The sequence below is a fragment of the Phascolarctos cinereus genome, unplaced genomic scaffold (assembly GCF_003287225.1).
Source record: "Phascolarctos cinereus isolate Bilbo 61053 unplaced genomic scaffold, phaCin_HiC Scaffold_5;HRSCAF=322, whole genome shotgun sequence".
NCBI lineage: Eukaryota > Metazoa > Chordata > Mammalia > Diprotodontia > Phascolarctidae > Phascolarctos > Phascolarctos cinereus.
The window spans coordinates 411691999-411714237 of NW_027555958.1; the positions used below are offsets into that span (position 1 = coordinate 411691999).

The 22239-nt window shown below is 40.5% G+C and overlaps 1 protein-coding gene across 5 annotated transcripts in view; it reads left to right on the forward strand.

The window, feature by feature from the left end:
• Positions 1-22239, forward strand: part of ASTN1 (astrotactin 1) — a 441904-nt gene that overhangs the window by 332872 nt on the left and 86793 nt on the right. For all 5 annotated transcript variants that reach the window (XM_020984286.2, XM_020984291.2, XM_020984287.2 and 2 more), the window contains 3 exons: positions 1686-1852; positions 11468-11662; positions 13205-13332. In XM_020984286.2, coding sequence (XP_020839945.1) covers positions 1686-1852; positions 11468-11662; positions 13205-13332 — 490 coding nt within the window. The remainder of the gene's footprint in view (positions 1-1685; positions 1853-11467; positions 11663-13204; positions 13333-22239) is intronic.

Below are 22239 nucleotides of genomic sequence, written 5' to 3' on the forward strand. Positions count from 1 at the left end.
AAGTATTCATTATGAGAGAAATGTAGGAAAAAAGCTAGGACATTGAAATAACTGGAATCCACTCCTGGGCAACGTCTCATACAATACAGCATTAATAACTCAAATCTGTGCTTTCCAAACTGCATTCATCAAAATCCTGGGATGCCTCAAGGTGGAGGTGGGGGCTTCATGAGAAAAATGTCAATGACGACAATATTTTCCCCTCTAAAACATTAAATACAGAATTATGTCTGGATCAATGTACTACTTCTGGGAGTATTAAAATAGGTTTAATTTCTTCCATTTTGCTCCAAATGTCTCTTGATATCCTTGCTCGTAAGGGTATTTCCAAATACTTAAACATCTTTAAACCAGTATTTATAAGCCCCATCCATATAATTCAGTCCCAAAGTGTTCAGTGACTAAGTTAGTTTGGGAAACATCAATGAACATTTATATAAGCCTTTTCAGTTACCAGGCACTATTTGGATGAATCCTCACAACAATCTTTTAAGGTGGGCAGTGCAAGGATTATCCCTATGGTACAGATATTTAAAAATGTGTCAGAGAAGTCTATTGATTACTCGAAGATCACACAGCTAATGACTTATAGAGTCAGGTCTTGAGTCATCCAGCTCCAACACCTGTGTTGTTATTGAGTCATTTTTTGGTTTTGTCTAGCTCTTTGTGACTTGGAGTTTTCTTGGAGGGGTTTGCCATTTCCTTTTCCAGCTCATTTCACATATGAGAAAACTAAGGCAAATAGGGTTAAGTGACTTGCCCAGCATCACACAGCTACTAAGTGTCTAAGATTTGAATTCAGGAAGAGGAGTCTTCCTGACTCCAGGCCCAGCACTCTATCCATTTTGCCACCTAGCTGCCCCCCAACACCTGTGTACTTTACATTATATTAGAGTGATTCACCCATTCTTAGTAGGTTAACTGAGGTTACTTTTTATTTCCTTGTGACCTAGGAAGCATTTGGCTCATTTTAGAAAGAAGTCATAAGACTAGGGCTGGAAGCTCTCTGTACCATTAGCTCCTGGCACATTTCTCTCCTGGCCTGAAGGATCATTTTAGAGTTGTTAATGTCACATGTACACCTGTGGAATTTAACAAATGATGGTGTCTGGTCCTGCCTCCTGTGCATAGCATCCAAGTGGCTTCTTCAAGGTCACATGGAAAGTCAACTATTTCCAAGAGTCTTGAGCTGTCCTCACTTGCCCCTGTACACTCACTCTAACTCCACACTAAACATTGACAAAGTTCTTTGGACATGAAAAGGGTCCAGTGAGTGCTCAGCCTAAACAGTAGCACAGCCCTAAGGAAGCCCTGCTAATGCATTTTAATTCTGGCCCATCACACCCACTGTTCTGCTAGCTTCAGGCCAGACCAGCATACCTCACACATGCTGCTTTGCTACAGTGTCCCCTTTCTTCACAACCCCTTCTGTCTAGGTAAAGAGAAACTCATTTTTAACACAAATATGTATTATTGGTTGCCCAGAGAGAAGAAATGGTATGGCACAAAGGGTCACAAGCTTTTAAAGGGAGTCCAGTCCAGTAGGAAGTTCATGAATGAATTTCCAATGCTAATGATTTCATGCCCTGGCATTAGAAATAGTTGCCTGAGGTTAAATTTTGGTCCCGAGAGTGTTCAGATCGCTGTTTCATCTGGGTTATGTGGATGCTTTCTGATTGTGCCAGTGCCCATCAGGACTCAGCCCCATGAAGGATGGTACCGGTTGCTACGATCGCCATATTGGGGTTGACTGCTCCGACGGATTCAACGGAGGCTGTGAGCAGTTATGTCTCCAGCAGATGGCACCCTTCCCAGACGATCCTTTGCTGTATAACATCCTCATGTTCTGTGGGTGAGTATGCTCAGAACCAGTCTGCATACTTTAATTCAATTGAACATTTGTTGGGCAAATACTTTGTTAGGAATTCAGAATATAAAAATGAATAAGACAGCTTCTGACCACCAGGGGTTTGTAATATAGTAGCTTACTTTTATGAGTGGCGGAGAGGCATAGGTAAGGCATTGTGTGATCATGGAAGAAATAACTGGATGTGCAGTCCATTCTACTTTCCAGCTGCTGTTGGAGAAAGGATGTGGTGAAAAGGGAAGACTTGAGCTGAAAAAGAAGGAAAACATGAAGCTAATTTGAAGGGGCTAGATTAGTTACATAAGTCAGAAATTGCATCTGAGAAGAGAAATTTGGCAACATTTGGGAGAAATTAAGGAACATTTGAAGGAGAACAATTTCTAGGCCCAGCTATTCTTACAGAAACTACTTTTGGGTTGAAAGAAGAGCAGGATCAAGGACAAATAGTGTGTATATAAAAGAATTAAGGGGGTTTGAAAAGGATCAAGGAGGATTGTAGATTCTGAAGTGGTAAACTCAGGAAGGAAAAGGAGAAAGCAGTTGGTAAGACAGGCAATGGTAAGTAAGAAGAGGCAAGTGGAACAATTAGGGGGCAAAGTAAATTTGGCAAAGTTAATCTGTGGGTAGGATGAAACAGATAGGAAATTGGCGTGACTGAAGTGGATCTGGGTATGGTGTTATTAGAACTGAGAAAAGGAAGTTGAGTGGGGTTGTATAGTTATTAAGATGTGACAATGGGAGATAAAATTATTCCTTATCAGTTTATGGTTGAAGAATGAATCTGAGTTCAAGTGCTGTCTTGAACCCAACTTGCTGTGTGATGCTTGAGCAAGTTACTTAACCTCTGTCTGCCTCAGTTTCCTCATCTGTAAAATGGGGAGAATAAGAGGATCTATATCCCAGGGACAGGTATGTGGTTCAGTGGATAGAGTGCTGGGCCTAGAGCCAGGAAGATGTGAGAACAAATCTGGCCTCAGATGCTTACTAGCTTGTGACCCTGAGCAAGTCACTTAACCCCATTTGCCTCAGTTTCCTCATCTGTAAAATGAGCTGGAGAAGGAAATGGTGAACCACTCCAATATGCTTGCCAAGAATATCATAAATGAGGTCACAAAGAGTTGGACGTGAGTGAAAATGACTTAATAACAACACCTCTCAGGGTCATTGTGCAGATAAAATGAGATGGGATTTGTAAAGAGCTTTGCAAACCTTAAAGTGCTACATAAATGCTTGTTATTATTATTCTTTTAAAAGCTGTAAAAGATTAAGTTATGGAGAAATGGGAGAAGCTTTCCATGAGAGCTAGATGATTGTGATTTTGCCTTCGCTAAGTAAATGTCATCTGTGTTCCAAGTGGGGGCTGATTACTGTCCTGATAGGTGAAAGTGTTCAAAGAATGGCTCTCCACACCTCAGGTTTTGCAGGACACTTCAATGGGGAACAGAAGGAATCTGAAGGAGAGGAGTGAGAATTGACCCTTGCCAGAATGTCATAGAATGGAAGACTGTCACACAGAGGAACAAAGGAAAAAGGAATGGCTGTTACAAAAAGAACCTGAAAAAAATAGATCTGAGGCTCTTTCTGCAGAGTCCACTTAAGTAGCTGGGATGGAAGAGAGGTTTAATTGTTTGCAGTGCTCAGATGAGCTGGTGGTCCCCAACTACAGTAACTCCAGTAAGATAGGGGGCACCAGACCTGGCCATCTACCCTGTGGCTGTATCCTAAAGGCCTTTGTTCCATCCAGTTACTGCCCTCAGGCCTAGTGATGTTCCTAAGGACCTTAGGGCCTTGCTATCTGTTTTTTTTTTTTACTGCTTCTTTAGGGTTTGGGGGTCTTTGCATCTGCCCTACAACTAACGTCTCTTATATTTATGTCTCCCCAGATCAGAATGTTAGTTTCTGTAGAGCAAGGAGTATCTCACTTTTTTGATTTATATGCCCATATATATGCTTGGCACATAATATATACTTAATACATTTTTTTTTTCACTCATTCATTTATTGGTTCTCTTTGCATCTTCAGAATTTCACTCTGGAGCATCTCCTCTTTTTCCTGAGCTAACTTCTCTTCTAGCGTTTTTAGTTAATAACCCTGACCTCTCTTTCTTCTGAACCCTTTGCAATCTTTCTTCCTGAAATCTAGGGTGTATGTTCATACTACATGGAGATTTTCTGTACTTCTCTATCACAAGCTTTAAGAGGAAGAAGTCGCTTCCCCTCAGGGTTCCCATCATTTCCACCGCAACAATTTTGCCAGAATAGACTTTCCTCCCTTTCTTCTTTCCCATTTCTCCTCATTTATTTGTTCAGGAGAAGGAAGCTGGGCACTCTAAAGGGGAAAAGTTGTTTGTCCTATGAAGAATAATATAGTAGATACCCAGAAGTGGTCAGGTGTGAAAATACACAGTAAAAGGAAGAGGAAGTAGAGACAAGTTGTAGAAAGCAGTGATTTCCTGCTCAGGGGGTAGGGAAGGAGCTATTTCTCAATCTGATATCAGCAAGAGAAAGTTGCATTGCCTTCCCAGGGCAGGCATCCAAAATATAACAGAGAACCTCCCAAGACTTATCAAAATGGATAATAATTACCTTTTTCTCATGATTTCATGTGGGCACAAATGACACCACTAGAAGGAACATTAGAAGGAACCTAAAAATTGTTGGCAATGATGAAGAAGTCTGAGGCAAGAAAATGAAGATACTTGGGAAAATGGTTATATTTCCCTCATTGTTCCCCAATGAAGGAGAGGGATGCAAAACAGAAAAAAAAAATGAGAAGTGAACAGCTAGTTAGGAAGGTGGTATCTGGGATTGAGATTTAGATTTTTGGAGCATGGCTTAAATAGAGGTATATCAGATCCCAGGCCAGAGACAAAATACATCTAACAATGGTTGAGAAGAATGTATTTGCCAGGTGTCATGCAAATCTAATCAAAAGAGCTTTAAACTAAAATAAAAAAGGATGGAAGAGGGAGAAGATGCCTAGATAGTTATACACACACACACACACACACAAATGTATATACATATATGTACATATATAAATCTGTCTCACCTATCTATGTATATCATCTGTATATCTGTATACGTGGTGAATAGCTACAAAGAAGAAATAGCAGTTGATATACCCAGAAGTTCACAGCAGAAGACTTCCAAGAAAGGAGTCAGTAGAAAAACCTAAGGCCTCAAATATCTATATGTAAATGTCCAAAATTTAAGCCAAAAACAAGAGGAACTAGAGAAAAGCACAGATGGCACGATCATCAGATTTTCAGATGACAAAAAGTTGGGAGGGATAGCTAACATGGTAGATGACAAAGTCGGGATCTAAAAGGATCTAAACAGGATAGAGCATTGGGATGAAACTAATCAAATGGAATTCAATAGGTTTAAATGGAGGCTTTTGTACTTGGTACAAAAATCAATATGTCAGTGCAATATAGGGAGAAGCATGGTTAGACAGCAGTTGTTCTGAAAAAGATCTGGTGGTTTTAATGGACTACATGCTCCATATGGGTCAGCAGTATAATGTGGAGGCCAAAAAAGCTAATGGGATCTTGGGCAGCATTGAATGGCATGGCTTTCACAAACAGGTAAGTGATAGTTCCATTGTGCTCTACCTTTCTCAGACTACATCTTGAGTATTGTGTTCATTTCTATACACACAGGGGTTTAAAAAGGAAATTGATCAACTGAAGAGTGCCCAGGAGAGGCCAGGCAGGAGGATGAAGAGCCTTGAATCCATGTCATATGAGAATTGGGTGCAGAAACTGGGAATGTTTAGCCTGGGAAAGAGAAGACTCAGTGGGGACAAGATAACTGTGTTCATGTATTTGAAGGATTTTTATTTGGATGAGGTATTAGACTTGTCTGTTCATTCCCAGAAGACAGAATCAGCAGAAATGAGTAGAAGTTGAAGAGAGGTTAATTGAGATTTGTTGTCAGAAAAGCCAAATATAAAACTCACAAAGAACTCCCTAACAATGGGGGCTAACCAAAAGTGGAATGGACTGCCTTGTGGGGTGGTGGGTCCCTCTCTTCCCTTTGAAAACCTTCAAGCAGAATCTCATTTTGTTAATGTCCCTTCTAGCTTCTGATAGTATTCGATTAAGAAAAATAAATGCCTTCCCGGTACAAGGCATTCTCTAGGTTCTGGGATTACAAAGATTAGGAAAAAAAAAAGGCCAGGGGGAGGGGAGGATATTCTCTGTGTTCAAGGAAGTTAGAGTCTACTGCTGTATGGTGGTTTACAGTTTCCAAAACATTTTTTTTCCTGATTGAAACAAAGAAACAACCAAAAACCTATGATAAGTAAAATATCCTCACCCCCATGTTGGCAAATGAGGACTATGGAGCTCTGAGTGTTGAAGTTATAGGCCTGTGTTGTCGTTGTTCAGTTGTTTCAGTCATGCCTGACTCTTCATGACCCCATTTGTGGTTTTCTTGGCAAAGATATTGGAGTGATTTGTCATTTCCTTCCCTAGCTCATTTCACAGATGAGGAAGCTGAGGAAAATAGGGTTAAGTGGCTTGTCCAAGGTTGTACATCTAGTAAGTGTCTCAGACTGGATTTGAACTCAGGTCTTCCTGATTCAGGACCCAGCACTCCATCCGCTGTGCCATGGTCACATGGCTAATAGATATTGAGTCAGAACTCACATTGTAAGCCTTGTGTGCATTCCATTATACCACGCTCTTGTAATGGACACATAAGCACCTGGATCACATTCAGGCTAGCCAGTTAGGTTATAGGGCTCCATTAACTTTCAGGGCCTCAAACTCTCAGATTTCTTGCTAGTCATTCTTACCTGTAAATCTCCTTTGTTCTAGCTAGGCAGTCTCATTAACTGAAAGGGAAGAAGAAAGTTGAGAGTTAAGAATGATATGACTTTAGAGCTATGTGGGATATTAGTCCAACACAGTATCCTTTTAGAGATGAGGAAATTGGTTCCAAGCCCAATATGCTTTTCACAGCATCCCTCTCAGAGTATCCCAGACTGTAGGATCTTATAATGTAACAGTTGGAAAAGACATTAGGGATCATCTAGTCTAAATCCCCCAGTTTGTAAGTGATGAAACCTAGGGATTTATTCTTCAAAAAGCTGACAATTACACCAAGTTCTTAGCTATTCTGCTAGAACAAGCATTGTCCGGAAGCAGACAATGTTGTCTATGGTTTCCAATGAGTTTCTGAATTTCTTGGAATGCTCTTTTGTAGTAGTCATGGTTGGTACTTGACATTTTTCAAAGTCCTTTTCAATTACATTATATTAACTTTGGCCCTTGTGACAATCCCATGAGGGAGCCAAGTAGGCAAGATGAGAAAAATGAGTCTCAAATAAATTAGGTGACTTGCTCAAGACCATATGGTTGGTAAATGACAATTTTAGGATTAAATCCCTGAGGTTCTGCCTCCTTATTCAATGATCATCTCTCTAAAATATGGTTCTACTAAAAATGGAAGGAATACCCCCTCTGCTGGTGATCAGGTTGTTGTGGTAGTGATGCTGGTGCTGGTTCTGGTGCTGGTTTTGTATAATTAATAAAAGGCAATCTATACTGAATATTTTTCAGTCATTGTCGATATACCATAGTGGAGTTCTGTTTTATGGAAACAGGTACATATGTGAAGACAGAGGGGTTACAGTCAGTACAGAAAATGTCAGTGACATAAAGGTTGAGTTTGGTGTCATCTGTAGCATGACTCTCTCAGATATGGAGAGGCAGCATCTGTCTAGAAAGATGCTTGAAACCAGACTGAAAAATATGCTATCACTCTTCGATGGCACAGATACAAGAGTATGCTGAAGCTAGATCTAATTGGATTGTGAGAGCCATTGTTAAATTTTCATTGCCAGTGTTTATACCCCAGAAATCAGCAATCATTACAATCAAGGTTGATTTGTTGTTTTGTTAATTGTCTAGACTTAAGAACATGTTAATAATTCAAATAAAACTTTAAAGTATATTGCATAATTTTTTTTAATATCAAGAGTCTATTTAATATCAAGAGTTAAACATTTACCAGCAAATCCCTTCATAGATAGCAACTTGTCTGAAATCTCTCAATGAAAACAGATAATGACCAAAGCCACCTGGATGTTCAGGGTCAAAATAAAGTTAGGTTTATACTCTAAGAGATTAGGCTCAATGGGCAGGAATCTCAAAGCACAGTTATTTAATATCATCATTCAGTGTGTCATCATAGTAACACACCATGAGTATGGCAAGGATTGATAGCAATATGCCTGACTGGGCAAGATTTGTGTGGGTTAAAGAAGTAAACTCACCTTTGCCTTAGAAATCTAAACCACTAGATTTTATTTGCATCCTGAATTTTACCTTTATGAAACAATAACGCCATTAATAACTTTAGCTGCACAGAGCACTTTATAGCTACCCAGAGCTTTCACTTAACATCATCTTCTTTTATCTTCTTACTAATCCTAGGAGGTAGGTAGCAAATTACTGTTATCCCTCTTTCCCAGAAGAGGAAAATAAGGCCCAAAAGATCCAAGGTGACCTGAGGTCACCTAGCCAGGACTCAAACCCAGGTCTTCTGACTCCAAGCCTAGTACATCTTCCAACACGATAGTACCCTGCTTTGATTGAGACAGAGACAGGAAACTAAAAGATATCTAAAATCAAGCAATCGATAGGGTATAAATGTTAAGGTACATTCAGATCCAGGCCATTCCCCTACATGGTGTTCTTCATGAAGAGCCTGGAGCATTCGCAAGATGCCAAAGTTCTTTGGAATCAAGAAAAAAGTTAAATTATGTTCAATATAGTTTTAGTGTTATGAATATTTTATTGTGGTCTGACACTGAAAATTAGAAATCTACGCATGAAAGATAGTGTATGACAGGGATTAGGATGTAAGCTCTTTGAGAGCAAGGACCATTTTGTTTTTGTATCCCAACTACCTGGCACATTTCTGACACACACTAAATACTTAACAAATATTTGATAATTGATTAATGATTTCTCATGGCTCTTCCAACGCTGAGATTCTAAGTTGGAACTGGAATGCTTTATTCCACAATCATTTTAGATACAGGAGAGATTATTGTGTGTACGTCATATTTTCCACAAATGCCTTGTGATAAGCATGCCCTTATGGTTATTGTTGTTTGTCTTTCATTCTCAAACAGGGCCATGAGATTGAACTAAGTCATTATATTGATGTTGGTTTCAGTCACACATACATTAGTTCTGAGCGGTGTCTCATAAAATATAAATGTAGGAAGGGTTTCAGACACTTATAATACAATGATGAGACTTCCAACTTTTCTTCACTGTTGCTTAACATTTTAATTGGTTTAGATGCATTCAGAAATTTCCAGCCTTCAGAGATGATGTGGCCCTTTCCACAGGAAACATACAAGCTACATAGAAAGTAGATTCAAAACTATACAGAAAACATTTTCACTTAGATAATTTAGTAGGGTACACATGTTCATATATATTTGTTCATACAGGTATATACACATATATCTCGAGGTGACAGAAAAATAGAAATAGTTGTCATCGAAAGAGCAATAAGGATATTTTTCACCTGGCACAAAAAAATATGATTAGGTGTGTGGCTCAGAAGACAGTCCTCCAACAAAAAAGGCCTGCACTTTCTCAGTGGGAGGGAATGGGTGGAGTTCAGCTCTTGACCTTTCTATGGTTAGGGAGGAAAGTGAGGCAGCCTGAAAACAGCATGGCTGGTGGAGACAAGTCAGTCAGTCAGCTAACACCTGTCAGGCACTAGGGATACAAAGACAGGCAGAAAACAGGCCCTGCCTTAGAGGAGCTCGCACCATGCAGGGACACATAGGAAGGCAGTGCCTGCCCACATATATCAGTGCTTTATAGAACCATGCCTTTAAAGTTTCAATGGAACTTAGACATCTTCTACTCTAACCTTCTAATTTTGCAGCTGGGAAAACTGAGACCCATAGAGACTGAATGATATGTACAAAGTCACACAGGTAGTAAGTGACAGAGCTGAAGTATAAGCCCAGTTTGTCTGCCCTGGAGTCTCCAACTCTTTCTCACTACTCCATGGTGATTCTTGTTATGATAGTAATTAGAGTCATAGTTAGACCTCTATTGGCAGCTGTAAAATTTTAGGCTTTTAACCAGAGCTCAGCTTATTTTATTAGAAACATTAATGCTATTTCTAAAAGGTAATGCTTTTGAACTTCACAAATGTGTGTGATTTATAAGCATCTTAAAATTTTCTGGCTAGCTGGGCCCAGCCACCCTCCTGTATTTTCCTAATCACAAAGAGGTAATTCATACTTCAGCTAACAAATGAATATCCTTTATAATACAACTGGAAACATGACAGTAATAAACAGATTTGCTAATGGTTAATCCCTCTTTACAGGCATTAGCCGTGGTATATATTTAGGGTAACATGCACCCAGTTAGGGGGACAGCCAGTAGATAGTTTTGGATTAATTGTACTTGGAGAGTTGACAATATGTGAATATGTATACCAGTATGTATTTAGATCAAGAGGACTTCTTGAAGGTGAGAATTAATTTCAATTGATCTTGTGTTGGGACACAAAAGATAATAAATCTTTTCCATGGCCTAGCTAGCTGGTGAGAGGCCAAATTAATACAATGAAATGATACCTTGAACACTGTGTCTTCCCATATTTATTCTGTCTGGATTGCCTTCCATGACTGCAATCTCTGCTCACCTTTTCTGAGAGTCTTTTGCCTCCCTCTCTCTCCTCCTCCTCTTCCTCCTCTATTACTACTACTGCTATACTACTGCTACTACTACTACTACTACTACTACTACTACTACGATACTACTACTACTAGTGCTACTACTACTAGCAATAATAATGACGATGATGATGTTAATAGTATTTATATCATACGTTAAGGTTTGCAAAGTGCTTTACATGTTATCTCACTGGATCTTCACAACAACCCTATGAAGTAGGTGATATTATTATCCTCATTTTACAGAGGAGGAAGCTAAGGCAGGAAGAAATTAAGTGACTTGCCCAGGGTCACACAGTAATTTAAGGCATAGTATGAACTCTGTTCGTCCTGACTCCATGTCATGCACACCATCCATCTAGCTGCCCCTAAATAAAATGTGACAATGGAAAGTAAAGTCCTTGATGGCATTCATCATTTCATTTTTGTCTTTGTGTCTCCAGTGTCTAGCACATATGCTCTTGATGTTGATTGATTACTAACAAATGTTAGGATGGTATAGATAAGTGTCTGAGAAAGACTTTAAAGTACACTGATTCATTCACAAGCTTATATTTGGTGAGTGTCACCCAAAAACTGCTTGAGAAACAAGCTATTTCCTTGAGAATTAGACACCTCTAGACATTCTGAACGTCTCTGCTTAGCAGAGAGAGAGAAAAGGGATCTAGTTGAACTGTTTACATAAATGGAAAGAGAGACAGTTTACAGATTTGGGTAATTGAACAATACTGGGTTAGCAGGGGCAATAGAAATCTCAACATTTCTGCTATCCAAGACGTCTCCTTTTCTTCAATACCATACTCCAATGGATTGGATCAGCCATTAGGTTAACTGATGTTTTAGCCTCTTACTTTTGTGTTCTATCATGGCAGGTGCATTGAGGATTACAAGCTTGGTGTGGATGGGCGCTCCTGCCAGCTGATCACTGAGACTTGCCCAGAGGGAGCTGAATGTGGGGAAAGTCGGGAGCTTCCCATGAACCAGACTCTCTTTGGGGAGATATTCTTTGGCTACAATAATCACTCCAAGGAAGTGGCACCTGGACAGGTGCTGAAAGGAACATTCAGGTGAATTCCATGGGTGTGGACTGGATCACCCAGGGCAGTTTGCCCTTGGAGAACCATAAACTTATCATACAGTCTCAAAAGGATAACATGTAATGATTCCTGAAGGTAGAGGGATGTGACTGATAGATTTTCAAGGTCCCCAATGGGTCCAATATTCATTATTTCAGTATCCTAGAACCACTTGGGTAACAGAGAGGTGTTGAATGAGCATTTACCTTATCCCTATTGGAATTGTAGATTCTGTCTAAGCTATCTCATATCTGTGAAATGGTAATGTGTGTGTGTGGGGGTGGTACTGGTGGTGGTGTTTCAAACACTTGTAATACTATAATAATGAGGTGTAATCTCATCTTCACTGTGTGCTTAGCATGAGGTTAGGTGCTCTAGGGAATTTGCAGCCTGTGGAGAAGATACAGTCTTTGCTGAAAGGAGACAACAATCTATGCAAAAAACCAAGGTCAAAACTATACAAGACACATGTTTACTTGTATATTTGAATGCACATATTCACGCCCATGTGTATATACACATATCTATGTGTATGTTATATACTTATATGTATTATGCATGCACACATACATACATATACATACATTATATATGTATGTGTATGTGTGTGTATATCAATATTACCATTGCCTCCCAAAATGGCATGCCAGTTGTTCTTTTCATTGTCTTTACTTTTGAGGCCTCATGGACCATAACTTTCCTTTCTAGCCACCATTCCTCTGAATGAGTCCTTATTAAATTCTGCCTTAGAATGTTAGCTCCTTGAAGGCAAGGATGACTCACTTCTGTATTTATATCACCAACACTCAGCACAGTGCTTGGAATATAGTACTCATCATTCAATCATGCATTCGTGCTTTAGAGTTATTCAGAGATGATTTTGGTCATTTCTCTTTAAATGGAAGAGTTGTCTACAAGAGATTAAAACTATTTAAAGATATATGGGACTTTGACTTCTCTAACAGGGGTCTTAAAACTTCATCCATTTGTATGTATCTTTCCTCATATTTCCCTTGGAAATTCCTTTGAGAATGGAAGAGATAATAATGAATGGTAGAATGTGAGATTTGGGACCAATTAGAGCCTATATTTGTGCCAAGCTTGGGCATCAAGACTTTGCTCTTTTGGGAATTGTGCTTCATAACGAAGCACTCAGGCTAGTTACCACAGCCAGGTGCTTGCCTGTGGTTCAGGCAGGAGAGAGACTCTACCCATATTAATATTCTTGGCTAGGGATCTTGATGACTGTTCCTTCAGAAACAGTCCCTGAGGCTGAGGACAATTGGATAGGAAAGATTCATGTTGCCCTTTAAGTAGCCTCTACTCTACATTCCTTCCTAATCTTTTTCCAGTTCTATCCCTACATTTTCCACAGGGCTTCCCTTCCCTCATCAAAACTAAGGCAGGCTGGCTAGGAATTTGACATACTATACCAGAAGAGAATTTTCCCCTAAGATTTGAAGAAGAGTATGGCCCCAGAGAAGTGTGCTTACCATGAATGCCTAGAAATCACTGACCTGTTCCTTTTTCCAGACAGAACAACTTTGCCCGAGGCTTAGAGCAACAGCTACCAGATGGCCTTGTAGTGGCCACTGTCCCCCTGGAGAATCAGTGCCTAGAGGAGATCTCAGAGCCTACTCCAGATCCAGAGTTCCTGACTGGTGAGTCTACCTGCCCCTCTAGGCTTCCAGGACCTGATTGAATGAGGAGAGTTACGAACATTGTTATATCCATTACTATTGTTTTATTTTGTTTGGGAGAGCAGAATCTGAATCTCTGATTTCAATGGTGTAGGGAAGTATGGGTATAGGTACAGGTATAGGAACTCTCTCCATTCTAATGGATTGGCAACATCTCTGTAATTTACAGTCTTAGGGAATTGCCTGGTTCTTTGAGAAATTAAGTGGTTTACAGAGGATCACAAAACCAGGATGTGTCAGAAGTGAAATTTGAACTTAGGTCTTCCTAACTCCTGAGACAGTTAGGTGGCACAGTGGATAGAGTGGTAGGCCTGGATTCAGGAAAATTTATCTTCCTAAGCTCAAATCTGGCCTCAGATGTTTACTAGCTATGTAGCCCTGTTTGCCTCAGTTTCCTCATAAAATGAACTGGAGAAAGAAATGACAAACCACTCCAGTATCTTTGCCAAGAAAACCCCAAATGGGGTCATGACTGAAAAATAACTGAACAACTTCCTGACCTCAAGGTTAACTGCAAATTATGCCAAACTGCTTTGTAGTAGTAGTAGTAGGAGGAGGAGGAGGAGGAGGAGGAGGAGGAGGAGGAGGAGGAGGAGGAGGAGGAGGAGAAGGAGGAAAAGAAGCAGCAGCAGCAGAAAATTATATAGCACAGTACCTGTCCTCATTTATCTTACAAGGATGTCCTGGACATTAAGTGAGGTGATAGACTTACAAAAGGGACTTCAGACATTTTCTGGTTTAACTGAATTATTTCACAATTGAGGAAACCAACTAGTCCGTGGACTCATGGAGATTTAGTTACAAGAGCTGTGCCTAAAGTCTGGGCCTCCTGGGTGCTTTCTATGAGAAGGTAGGTTTTGGAGGCAAACAAGAGACAACCAAGCTATGTCACACATGCAGACAGAGCAGTCTCACTGGGTGTACAGTGGCTTACGTGTTCCCTGGCAAGGCTTTGTTTGAAATTGCTAACTAGAATCTCTTCTGGTCACCAGGAGCCAGTAGTACATAGTTACAAATGGTAGAAGATGGTGGGTTTGTGCAAATAAGGTTTTCTCCCTCTCCATAAGCCCTAACCTTAAAGTGCTCTTTAAATATGAGTTTTCAGAGGCAGCATGGGATGATGGAAATTGGCTTTGGCATCATTGAACCTAGGATAAATCTTAAATCTGTCATGTCCTAGCTGTGACTCTACATCACTCAGCCTTTCTAGACCCCGGTTTCATCATCTATAAAGTGAGAGGGTAGGACTAAATGACCTCCAAGGTCCTTATTCTAAAATTTTATGACCTTTTTGGTGTCTCAGTGCCACTTATTCTGAGCCAAAGAGTATGATTCTTGGGACCAGAGCATGAGTGTGGATATCCCTTAGACACCAGGTCTACACCATGGTCATGGTTTCTGGGGTTTCTAGGATCTGAGTTAATGATTGGGCAGAACTGAGAGCCAATATTATGACTGAAAAAATGTTACCATTCAAACAATCAGCTGTGTTTTGCCTTGAAATGGAGTGTTATTTGGTAAGACAGCATGGAAAGGGGAGTTGGAGGGGTAGGAAAGAAATGATAGAGAGTCAGGGATAGAGACAGAGATTTATGAGAGAGATAGAGACAGTCAAAGGCAGAGATAGAGAGACAGATACAGACAGTGAAAGACTGAAAAAGAAAGGTACAGAGAAATGAAAGGAGAGAAAGAGGGAGGAAGGGAGGAAGAAAAAAGAAGGGAAGGAAGGTAAGAAGAAGAGAAAGAAAAAGAAAAGACATTAAAGAAAAGGAAGGGAGAGGGAGTAAAGAGGACAGTGGAGAGAGAGGGAAAGAGGAGCAACCAAAGGAGAGAGAGAAAGATAGAAGGATGGAATTAAAGAGAGAAGTAAGAAAGATGATAGAAGTGAAGAACAAAAGAAAGAATAAAGAAAATGGGAGAGAAGAAGAAAGAGACAGAGAGAGACAGAGAATACATTTTGCTGTATGTTAACAGGAGAACGGGTCAAGAAGAGCTCTCCTTTCAACCATCTGCCTGTGGAAACATCACCCCCAAACTCAGGAAATTAAAATCTAGTGCCTGAGAATGCTCAGAACTTCACTCATGGCTCTGCAGGGTCTTATTAACTTGTTACCACAACATTTTTCTGAGAGTAGAGTACTGATGCTTTGTGTTCCTTCCTCCTAAAGGAGGGTGTGAAATGGCACCTAATAATAATGTAAATTCTACACAGCTCATAGACAGCTAAGCCATTGCTTAAAGCATTATCTAAAAAGTATTCTAGCCACCAGGATACAGTGGAAAGATCCTTGTCTCTGGAGTAGGAGGACAGTGGTTCAAATCCCATATCCAATATGTGACATACCTGTGGGACCTCAAGCAAAATGTTTAGTTTCTCTGGGCTTCCTTCCTTCCTTCTTTCCTTCCTTCCTTTCTCTCTCTCACTTTCTTCCTTCCTTCCTTCCTTCCTTCCTTCCTTCCTTCCTTCCTTCCTTCCTTCCTTCCTTCCTTCCTTCCTTTCTTCCTCTTTCTTTCTTTCTTTCTTTTCTTCTTTCTTTCTTTCTTTCTTTCTCTTTTTTTTCTTTCTTTCTTTCTTTCTTTCTTTCTTTCTTTCTTTTCTCTTCTTCTTTTTTTTTTCTTTCTTTCTTTCTTTCTTTCTCTTTCCCTGTAAAAAGAGGAGGGGAGATGGACTCCAAGGTTACTTTTAGCTCTTGATCTATGAGACAATGATCCCAGGATTCTTCCTTTCATTGCAGAAGGACATTGAACAGCTGCTCCAAGAAAGCACATAAGAAGGCTCAGAGTGATATTACTTTTTCACAAAGCTTCTGAAAGTAGGGGTGGATGAAATTGGGGACATTCAAAATCAGTAGGATTGTATGTCATACCTAGAAATAAGGAGAGACTTCTGCCATGTTTGGGTCCTGTCCCCAAACTAGAATGCCTTCCCCTACCCACTAGAGTTTCCTCTACTGTGAAAAAGTATTAGTATTAAGGACAGGGTAATGTCTAAATGTGATTCTTTCATTTTCACCATCTTAAGGGAAGACAAACTTAATCCCAGTGTATTTGCCACAGAGAGAGGAAGTTATTGGGGCACTGTTAAGCCTTCTTCACTGGGATATTTCCATTAACTTTAAAGCCAAATGAAACAGCCTGGTTTCTATGTTATCCTGTAACCTATTTATGGCTGCAGGTGAAGAGAAGAAATCTTTTATCAAGGTTGACATTGGAGATTCTTTAGGCAAAGGGATCTGAGCAGACAGCTTTCACTGTTGATAGTAAGAGGCAGTGCTGTTTAATGAAGAGAGCTCAATACTAGGAGTTAAAAGACATGGATTCTTGGTCCTGATTCAACAATGACTAGCTGTATGACAGTGAATAAGACATTTCCTTATTCCAAGCTTCAGTTTCTTCATCTGCAAAAGGAGGGACTTGAGTTGATCTCTAAATTGCTTTTCATTTTTAATAGTTGATGGTTTTGTGGTGATCTTCCTTGCTTTTCTTCTTCCTCAGCCAACTTTCTATTGTCCTGAGGCAATCTGTTCAAAGCAAGTAGATTGTTTTAATTAGAGCTTACTGCAGAAAAGGACAAGACCATGGATTCAATCCTAGTTTTGGAGGGTGGTTGCAAGCACAATCAGGAAAACACAATGTAGCCTGCGTTGGAAAAACAGGGAGGGGTTTCAATTAACCAGTCCCCAGAAGCACTGAGGCACCAGGCTTGTATTCTCCCTTAAGTCAGTAAGACTTCTGTGAATGCAAAGCTATCAGGTATAAGGAGAGGGATAGGAGAAGCCAAGGAAGACCTCTGTTGGAATGAAGCAAGGGGATGACAATGGGTCTGGGCTTGCTAGGTATTTCCCTTTCTGTGTACACACTTTGATCTACTGATACAACACCTGTCCAGGGAAAGTAATTTCCACTCTACATGCCCTATGGCCATGTTGACTAGTTGTCCTGAAGTAGGAATATGTCTAGTACCACTAGGATACCTTGATGATTTCCTGACTCAATGAAAGCTCCTATCTTATCTTTTAAGACCACTCTCTTTCCCTTAGGATGTGAGTACTTAATAGGTGGTAAGAACCTTCCAGGGATGGACTTCTTTCTATGGCTAGAATAAATAGATTAATTGGGTTAAATCTGAGTGGCTTCCTTCCAACTGAACAGACCCCTAAGTACTGTTTTAGTTGTGATTCTTCTTGAGTCCCCACCCAGATCCAAAGGATCATAGGATCATATACTTTAGAGCTAAAAGGAATCTTGCAGATCATTAGTCTAACACCTACTTTAAAATTTTTTTAACCCATGAGGAAATTGAGATTTCAGAGAAGTTAAGTGACTTGCCCACAGTCCCAAAGGTACAGGTGAAAGATCTAAGGTTTAAATTTGGGTCCTCTGTCTCCAAATCTGGCACTCATTCCATTATACCATACCATCTCTTTATATTGCTATCATTCTGTGACATATTAGTGTTGCCCAAGTCTCAGATTCTTTTATCCCAGGACCTTGTAGGTCTCACTTATCATGCCTCCATGTGAAGTTTATTTTCAGTAAATGACTGATCCTAAGAGTTGGGAGGGGCTTTGGGGATCATCTAACAGGGGTCACATTACCATTAACACGAATTCCCACTATAATCCCCAGCGCTGACAGTAGGCTGTCTAGCCTCGGCTTAAAGACCTACACTCTAGTGAGACCTACAATCCCACGTCTCAAGGCAGTTCCATCCACTTTTTTATGGGTCTAATTGTTTGGATTTTTTTTTTGGCTTTTTACCATTTATTCAACCTGTTTCTCCAAGTTCTACCCTCTGAGGCTAAATATAATAAAACCAAGCCCTATTCCAAAAGAATAAGGCTAGGTGATCCATGGTCCTTCAGATACTTGAAAACAATTTTCATAGCCTTCCTAAGCCTTCTCTTCTTCAAAACAAACATGACCAGTTCCTTTTAGGTAATGCTCTTATGGCATGGTCTCTAATCCCTTCATCATCCTGGCTACCCTCTTCTGGGCATACTTCTTCTTAGAATAGTACCCAGAATGGAATATAGAAATCCTGATTTTGTCTGAAAGAGGCTAGATACAATAGAAACTATGCTATATACACCTTCCAGGCACTGTTCCTTCTTTACTGTAGCCTACAGCAGCATCACCTTTTTAGGGGATAATGAGGGGGCTGAATAAGTCACTTGTCCCAGCCCAGACTCTTATTGAGTTTCTAATTCACTGAAATCTAGGTCTTGTTCACAGCAACTATATCTGTGAACTGCAGTCCCTCTCCCCACCCCGTCCTGCAGTCGCTGTTCAGTCATTTTTAAGTCATGTCGGACTCTTTGTGACCCCATTTGGGGTTTTCTTGGCCAAGATCCTAGAGTGGTTTGCTATTTCCTTCTCCAGTTCATTTTACAGATGATGAACTGAGGTAAACAGGGTTAGGTGACCTGCCCAGTATCACATACCTAGTAAGTGTCTGAGGCCGGATTTGAACTCAGGAAGATGAGTCTTTCTGAGTCTAAGATCAGTACTCTATATCCACTGTGCCACCTATCTACCCCCATCTTGGAGTAGAGAAGCTAATTGTTTGAGCCAAAGTACATAACTTTATATTTATCCCTCCTTGATTTCATGTTTTTCAGTTTGGCCCATCATTTTTTGCCTGTAAAATTCTCTTTAGATCATGAATACCCTTCTCAACTTTGTGCCATTTGTAAATCTGACATATAATTTGACCTTACAAGAGAAAGAGTAGATCTTTGAAGCTCTTTGATATGATAGGTTGGGATGAAGGGAGAACAGAAGAAGGCCCTGGAGGTAAAGAAGCTTGACCCACCAGCCCATGTTGTTCGTAGCTTGGAGAACCATGGCTCTGCTTTCAAAAGTGTTTTCCAAACCTCTCCACAATTGTCCTGAAGGGCAGCCTGACTGTCAATTTGGCAAATACTGTCACTGTGCATTAGCATGAATAATGGTACAGCAGAGTTAGTAGGTATTAAAGACAGGTTTTCCATTAAGTCTGCACACCCATTCTTGATTCAAGCATAGATGAAAGCAAAAACACTTACCCAGAGGAGCTCTCTTGCATGAAACAGACTAATTCAGAAGTGCCTCCTCTGGCTTCACTCCCCAACCTCCACAAAGAGTCCTAAGCTGTCCACATGTCTAAGCCACCGTATTAGTGAGGTTCAGAATTTCAAGGCACGTAGGGAAAGCCACACATTTATTTGGTCAAACTTCAGGATTTGCTGAATAATATGCTTGGTCTGAAAATGAGTACTTAAAAATAACCCTGTATTTTTTAAGCTATAGAAATATCACCTTTAAAGAGGTATGACGCAACACTTTACAGGCATCAAACGTTAGGTAACCGTTTCCATGACTCTGATGTATCACAAACGCATTGGGAGGATTTGTTGTTGAACATTTATGTAATTGAACTGTTTTTCCACGCACAGTGGGAGAATGCGGGCCACTGTCAGTTTTCTACTCCTGCCTTTTTTTCCCTTCTCTCCCTTTCCCCCCACCCTATTCTGACCCCTGCACCTTCCTTTTGCTGAACTAAAGTGTAGGAAACTAAATTGTGGCAGAGAGGGGGGAGGAAGGAAAGAAGGGAGAGGGAAAGGGAGAGAGACAGAGAAGGGGAGGGGGAAGGGAGAGGGAAAGGGGGAGGGAGAAGGAAAGAGGGAGGAAGAGAGGGAGGGAGAGAGAGAGAGAGAGAGAGAGAGAGAGAGAGAGAGAGAGAGAGAGAGAGAGAGAGAGAGAATGAGAATAAGAACTAAACTAAGGTTCAGGAGAGCTGACCTTCCCAATAACAAAGTGCTTTGTGACCGTGGAACAAGTCTCTCCACATCTCTGAGACTTCATCTCTTTATTGTTCAAGTGAAGCACTTGGACCAGGTGCTCCTTAAGGTCTTTTTTAGCTTTACTGCTCTATGTTTTGTGAGGTGCAAAGGGTTGTACCTGAGATCACAGGTTATAATCATTGCTAGCACTGACGGAGCACCTTAAGGTTTCTAAAGTGCTTTGCTAGATTATCTTATTTGGAACTCACAACATCCCTGTGAGGTAAGTGATCCAGGGATAATTATACCCATTTTAGAGGTGGAATCAGGTTTAGACATGAAATGACTTGACCATAGTCCTGAATCCAGGAACAAGTGGAAGAAGGAGTAGAGCCCAGCCTTCTTCCCCAGGACCTCCCCACTCCACCCACACCCCCCAGCTCTGGCATTTTTTTCCAATTATAAAGGTTCTTTTTCTATTTGTAGATATGTTGGTGATGACAGACATATTTTCTTATATTCATATAGTCCTTTATACTTTCCAAAGTGTTTTCGCACCCTTAGTTTAATATGATTCTCCCGACACTCCTTATATGCAAGTAGAGTGGGTGTTATTCTCATTTGACCAATGAGGAAACTAGTAGTGTCTGAAAAGGGAAGTGATTTGTTCAGTTTCCCACCACAGCTGGTGGGGCAGGGCAGGGTTTAGAAGCCAGGTTATCTGTGGGCCTATTCAGTGATCTTCCTGCTGTACACTGCTGATAAAGTGAGGAGTATAGCCCAGGTTTCCTGATCTAGGTTCTTAAGCCTTGTACATTTTCATGAGAATACTGGCATTCTTATCCTTGTCATCTTCTTCCTTCTGCTTCTCTTTTCTTTCTTTCTTTTCCTCCTCTTCATCTTTCTTATGATCATCTTCCTCTTCCTGCTTTTCTTCTTCCTCCTCTTTTTCTTCCTCTTCCTCTCTTCTTCTACTTCCCCTTCTTCCTCTTTCTTCTCCCTTTCATTCTCCTCCTCTTCTTCTTCCTCCTTTTCTTCCTCTTCCTCCTCCTCCTTTTGCTCTTCCTCCTCATTTCCTCAAGTCACCAACAATAGTAACTGATAGACATTGTTTCAAAGTAATTTTATGGAAGTGAGCTTATTCTTTCCCCCTCTCTCCCCATCCCTCCCCAAGAAATCTGTGGTATAGGCAGGGTGAATACTAATATTGCCGTTTTCTAGATAAGGAAACAGCTTTTCAGACTCCAGGTCCTGTGGTCTTTTTCATTAGACACGACAGGCTGCCAGCTGGGCAGTTCTGGGATACAAGCCCAGTAGAGATTGAATAACAAGGAAAACACCAGGTAGGGCTCAGCCCAGAGACCAGGATTGGAGCTACAGCACAGCTGGAAGATTGTCCAGTCCACTTCTTTTTAAGAATCATATCTTCTCAAGCTTTTATTTTGTGTGGCCTCATTAATTAATTAGCAACTGTTGGGTGATAGAGTGGATGGAATGCTGGATTTTGTGTTAGGAAAACATGAATTTAAATCTTGCCCCAGACATGTAGTACTTGTGTGACTCTGGGCAAGACATTTAACCTCAGTCTGCCTCAGTTTCTTTATCTGTAAAGTGGGCATCAAACTAGCCCTCATCTCACAAAGTTGTTGTGAGGATCTTATGATGTAACATAGGTAAAGTGTTTTGCAAACCTCAAAACACTATATGAAATGCTAATGTGTTCTGAATCTTTTTAGTTTCATTGTTATCTTTAGAATTGAAATCACTTAGTGTATTTCTTCTGAAGTACTCAAAGGAAAGATTACATGTAGGTAGAAGATTTCTGCAAAGAACTCCAAGGAAGGATGAATTCATTGTGGATTCATGCTGGTTGCATCCCTAAAGGTTCAGAAAGAAGAAGCATGATGAGACCTATGTAAGCAGCTGAGAAGAGAGGAAGATGTACGGGGCTTGGACTTGGAAAATGGGTTTGGAACCTGGTACTGATGCTTATGTAGGACCTTGGAGAAGTTACTTCATTTCCATGAATCTTAGCTTCCCCATCAGTAAAATGGGGATAAGAACCCCCTGCACTGCCTAATTCAGAGAGCTGTTGTTGTTGGGG